This window comes from Poecilia mexicana, unplaced genomic scaffold, assembly GCF_051168715.1.
Source record: "Poecilia mexicana isolate PSO_F unplaced genomic scaffold, ASM5116871v1 scaffold_8, whole genome shotgun sequence".
Classification (NCBI taxonomy): domain Eukaryota; kingdom Metazoa; phylum Chordata; class Actinopteri; order Cyprinodontiformes; family Poeciliidae; genus Poecilia; species Poecilia mexicana.
The window spans coordinates 25258067-25263486 of record NW_028263377.1 but is presented as its reverse complement, the minus strand read 5'-3'; the positions used below and the strand labels follow the sequence as shown (position 1 = coordinate 25263486).

At 39.0% G+C, this 5420-nt stretch overlaps 1 protein-coding gene across 1 annotated transcript; it reads left to right on the top strand.

The window, feature by feature from the left end:
* Positions 1–2808: 2808 nt before the first annotated feature.
* Positions 2809–5420, top strand: LOC106925717 (uncharacterized). Its single transcript, XM_088007941.1, has 3 exons — positions 2809–3495; positions 3883–4049; positions 4168–5420. Exons 1-3 carry the CDS (start codon positions 2815–2817, stop codon positions 5102–5104), a joined length of 1785 nt encoding a protein of 594 aa, XP_087864067.1. The 5' UTR covers positions 2809–2814; the 3' UTR covers positions 5105–5420.

The following is a 5420-nucleotide window of genomic DNA, read 5'->3' as shown; positions in this document are numbered from 1 at the left end:
GCTCATGTTGCTGATTTTATTTCTAATTTAAGATCAAAATAAAGGTGATATTGATTGCTTTATTCAACAGACTCGTCCACAAAGACATGATACACAACACGTATAAAATAAATAAAATCTTATAAAAGACTTGCATACCAATGTTTCCACAGAGCCGACTGCCATTTTGGTGCAGTGAGAGGGATTTGAAAACATGACAATAAGACGGTTCAATAAGCTGCACAAACAACACATAAACTTGTATATCAAATCTCTCATGAGTGCCTGGAATGTTCTCATATGCACATTACAAAACATCTCACTTGATATAAATATGACTTTATAAAACATCCAGACTTAATTTGTCTAGTGATTCTTCAGGTCCAGTTTGTTAAAGAGCTTCTGATATTTGTTCATGTTCATTCTGGGTTTTTGATCAAATGTTTATTTCCTATCAAAGACCTGGATTATTCCAGCACCTGGAGATAATCTGCTGCAGGAATAATCCAGGTGTTTGAAGGGCGGCTGAGTGGATCAGAACCAGACGACAGGATTCTCAGGTTTAGAGTCTCAATAATTAAACTGAGATTCAAACTTTCCACCAGGAAGTAGAGCTGAAACTAATGATTGTTTAATAATCAATTGTTCTAATCATTTATTCTGATGATTAACCGGATAAAAAATTGATACATTCTAAAGATTTTTCATTTAACCACTCAAGCCTTTTTATAATCATTTTAAAAACAAGAAAATTTAATTTTTATTGCTAAAATTGCAGTAACATCAATCCTTTAGTGAACATTTGATGATTTTAGCTGCAAATGAAGCATCTGAGCTAAAAAAGTCATTAAGATCAACATGTGAAAAGATTAACTCTTTCAAAATGACTTGATATAGAACAGGACTGATTATTGATTATTTTAGATCAACAGCAAAAGATGCTTAATATGAGATTTATAATTATTTAAACATAAAGTCTTTTAGTCCAGGTTGAGTCTAAAGTCTTTCAGTGAAACTTGAGTCAGATTCTCAGACTCTGGTCTCTGTTTACCATCTTCAGCTCTACAAATTAAAACCATCCCAACTGAGACACGTTTTCTGATTAAAATGATGCAGCCATGTTGACCTGATATGAACTGCTCCTGTAAGACACAAAGAGTGAATTTTACTTTCACTTTATAAACCAACAGAAACACAGAAATCCCACCTCTGCCTCCTTCTGCTCTTCCTGTTCCTGTTTCTGTAACAAACCGTTTCCGTCAGATTATTTTGGCTCTCAGTCGACCAACAGAGACGCTGCTCTGTGAGTTTGAACCAATCTGACCTTATTCAGCATTAATGTCTGATTTATTCTGTCTTTTATTGCTCATGGTTTTCATATCTGTGTTCAGGGTTGAATGTTTTCACTGTTACAGCAGCAGTTCAGTTAATCTCTCTCTAACTGTAATCCAGGGTGGTCAAAGTGGCGCAGAGGCCATTTTAAGCTGAACAGGTGGTTGATGCAGATGAACAGTTTTTCATATTTTAGACTTTGGTGCCTTCATCAGACCCAGCAGTGGATCATCCAGCTCCAGGAGAGAAACTCGCATCTCATTCCTGATACTGAGCTAAAACCACAGAAATGAAAACAATCAACCCTCAAAATCTGACTTTAAATGTGAAAAACACTATTTATGTTTGGATCTACAAAGATTAACAGATCACTTTTATACAAATTAACAATTATTTTACTTATCAATTAATATTTTAATTTGATAATTGGCACATTCTGCAGATGTTTTTGTCTATTCTATACAATATTTGAGGTACATTAAAAATACATAAATATATTTTTAAATTAAAAAATAAATGTTTTATTGCTGACAACGCAGTAACAATATTCTTTTTGTTTAATCATTTGTAGCAAAGGATGCATCTGCAGATAAATACATGTCTAACATCAACATGTCAAAAGCTCAGCCCTTTTTGATCTGTTGATTGTTTTTTGTGATTAACTGAATAATAATTATATCAAAAGGTGATTAATGAGAGATTTACAAAATTTGAACCAGGTGGAGCTAAAATTGTGTTTTGGTAAAACATAATTACAGACCAGGGTTTTTATATCTTAAATGCAAAATGTTTATATTTTTGGCTTAATTACTGCTCTGTTATTTCAGGAATGGATCTTTTTTGAGTCAAGTTAATGATTAATTGACTACTCAATTTGTTGACAATTATTTCAATAACTGATTCATAATAACTAATCAGATTAATCGTTTCAGAATAATCAGAGTACAGAAGCTGCAAAAAGGTTTTCTGAGCAGATTATTATGAATCTGAGCCGCAGTGGGAGCAGAGAAACTTGAACGCTTTCGGTTTTATCTGATTATTTGTTGAGGTTGCAGAGTCCTCCTCTGACCAGCAGGGGGGGAATCGGCGCAGTAGCTCTTCAGGGTTCATCAGGAATCATGAGACAACCAAACTTGAGACGCTGAAACACTGAGATGTTTGATGAGATTGTTCTGTTATTGTGCTGCACAGTCCGTCGGTGGCGTGTCAGCTCCATCTAGTGGTCCAACAGAGGTACTGTTACCACATAAAGGTTCTGGACTGACTCAGATTTTACAGCTTTCAGTTTTAGAATTATCCAGAAACATTTGATGTTATCTGAGTTTGTTTGGATCATTTAACCCGGTGTGAATAACAGGTTAAGTGTTGGTGTTCTTTAAAATAATGGAACTTGATTCTCTGATTTGACCCAGACTTCCTCTGGTCCATATTTTCTGAAGTTATTCCTCTTCTTCACCCAGGAAATGACATCTGAATGGTTTTATTTTCCAGATTCTCTTTGTGATGGCTACAGCTGACCAGTTTGTGAAGGAGATTTTCTCCTGGATCACACAGGGGGAGGATTATGCAGACAAGCTGAAGAAACTGGCAGGGAGGCTGGAGTCTGAAAGAAAAGAAACCAGTGCTGTTAAATGCTTTGGTGCCTCAATTGGAGTGATGGGATCAGGCCTCCTGATTGGAGTTGGAGCTGCCTCTGTGCTCACCGGTGGATTAGCTACTCCTCTCTTAGCACTGGGCGCTGCGTATACTGGTGTCGGCGCTGGTGCCTGTGTCCACGCCAATAAAACTGAAGAGAAATATTCTAAGAAAATACTGAGAGAGGCTCGAGATATTTTAAACAGAAGCAACGAAATAGTGGCTATTATTCAGGAGTTGTTTGAGAAACTGAAGAGTGAGAAGAAGAGGCAGAACTCCACGTTGGATCCAGAGGAGCTGGATAACCAGGTCCTGGCTGATGTTCTGATGGCTGTGGGGAGACACAGAGGACTGGACATGTCCAACATGGGCCATCTGCTTACAAGCCAGATAGAGTTCAGTCATGGTGATGGGGGAAACATGTGTGGACCACAGCTCGGTTTCTCATGCATCCTGACCGTTCTGTTGATCTTCAACCTGAAAGTTGGTTCAAAGAGCTTTGGGCTTCTGGCAGCTTTTGGACCTGTTGCTCTTTCTGGAGGCGTCATGGTAAGACTTTTACTGTAGTTACATCACATCAAACATCAAATACATATTCAAATCGGTTGATAAATGTAGCATCAATTCACAACACATCATCTCAACGGACTTTGCAAAAGAAGTAATTTCAATTTAATCAATCAATTCCAATTAATTCCAGTTCATTCAAACCAGTTTAAAGGTTTTCTAGTTGAAGAAACCCAGCAGGTTGCATCAAGTCATTCACTCCTGGATGAACGTGTTGAATCCCTGGACTCAGATTATCACAGTTTGCTATTTAGCTTCGTCTTTAATAATTAATAACAGTGCTTTTGTTTCTGAGTGAAAATTTAATCTCTTACTTTGACTACACCTACTGCTATCTGTCCAATCCTGTACTGATCTGCTGATCTTCAGCTTGCAGGGGTGGGGGCGATGGCATACTTCCTTCCAGAAGCAATCGACAGCTGGAGTGATCAGATCGAGAACAACCATGTGACAGAGGCCAGTCGATCTCTGAGGAGCAGAGCTGAGCAGATCCTGGAGATCACCAGGAAGCTGAGGGATCAATTCAACACCATTGAGTATGTTGGTCGGCTGTGAAACACATAAACATAAATGGCTCAAGTTTTCCTCAAAAGCAGTCAGAATGTTGATGAGAAATAAATCTTAAAATGTTCCTCTCCTACTTTTTCCCCACAGGGAATCTCTCAGAAAACTCTCCAGAATCAAATACGTCATCGAGAAGAAAAACAGGAACCAATATGAGAAGAAAGAGCTGATTGATTACGCAATAAATAGCACTCCTTACCCAGAGGTTAAACAGTGGTTGAGAGACAACGCAGAGTCGGATGTCTTCTTCCATCTGGTAAATCTTGGAAACTTCATAAACCAAAAGCTGGAGGAGGAGGCAGAGAAGAAGAGAAAGGAGGATTGGAAGTGGAGGAAGATCGAACTGGTTTTCTTGGCTCATGGATCGATTGAGAACCGGATGATTCCTGCCAGATGTCTGCTGCCTCTGCCGTCCATCATAGACGTCCTGCTGTATTCTCCCTGGAACTGCGTCCTGTCTGCGGATGCGGCCTACAGCATCGCTACAGGAAGCATCCAGCCGCACCACCGGCTGTTTGGATGCACCAATCCAGACCTATGCTATTGTTTTCCTGAGACTTCTCATGATGTCCATGAACCGTTACATCTGCCCTCTAGCTGGAACTCTATGAAGGACACTGGATGTCAACAACTCCCTAACATAATGGTTAGTCCTGTAGCAAAAGAAGGAGACCCTGCGTTCGCAGATTTCATTGCACTACAAGCCTGTTATGGTGCACCAACAGCCAATCGGTATCTCGTCCCGTACCTCGCTCCCTGGATCGGTGAGGTGCCCTTCTCTGTCGTCATGTTGGCCATTTCTCTGGTGCTCTTACTTACAAATCATGAAGCCACTGTCCACCTGGCCGCCTGCCTGGGAAAATCACCCAGAAACGCCATAATGCAGGAGGAGTATCTGAGGTGGCAGTACGCCTACACTGTGGACAACACCTTCATGACCGTTCCAAGAGAAACGATCCAAAATAGATACGGTCTGGTGTTTAATATGTTCAAGGCTGTTTTTGGTGACGAGTCTCCATCCTTTTAATGGCTGGATCACTTCAGACCGTTTGCACAAACTGATCCATTACTTCAGTTTATATGTTTGCTCTGCTTGATGATTATGAGTATTACCATGACAGATGTTTTTCTTTGAACAGAAAAAGCTCTGTGTACCATAGAAAGTCCATTTCATGCTCAAATCCTTAATTTTTTGAGTAAAAAAAAAAAACAAATGAAAGAAATAATTCATCAAGCTTTATTGTATTTCCAACAAATTCCTTTACATTGTTACATCTATTGATTTAATGTTGAATATATTTTGTATGTCACTCACTGAAAATAAAAAATATATTGAAGTAAAA

Coding starts and splice junctions, on each gene's coding strand:
- LOC106925717 (XM_088007941.1), top strand. CDS start 2,815: ATGGCTACAGCTGACCAGTTTGTGAAGGAGATTTTCTCCTGGATCACA. Junction 3,496..3,882: donor CTCTTTCTGGAGGCGTCATG/GTAAGACTTTTA, acceptor GCTGATCTTCAG/CTTGCAGGGGTGGGGGCGAT. Junction 4,050..4,167: donor GATCAATTCAACACCATTGA/GTATGTTGGTCG, acceptor TTTTCCCCACAG/GGAATCTCTCAGAAAACTCT.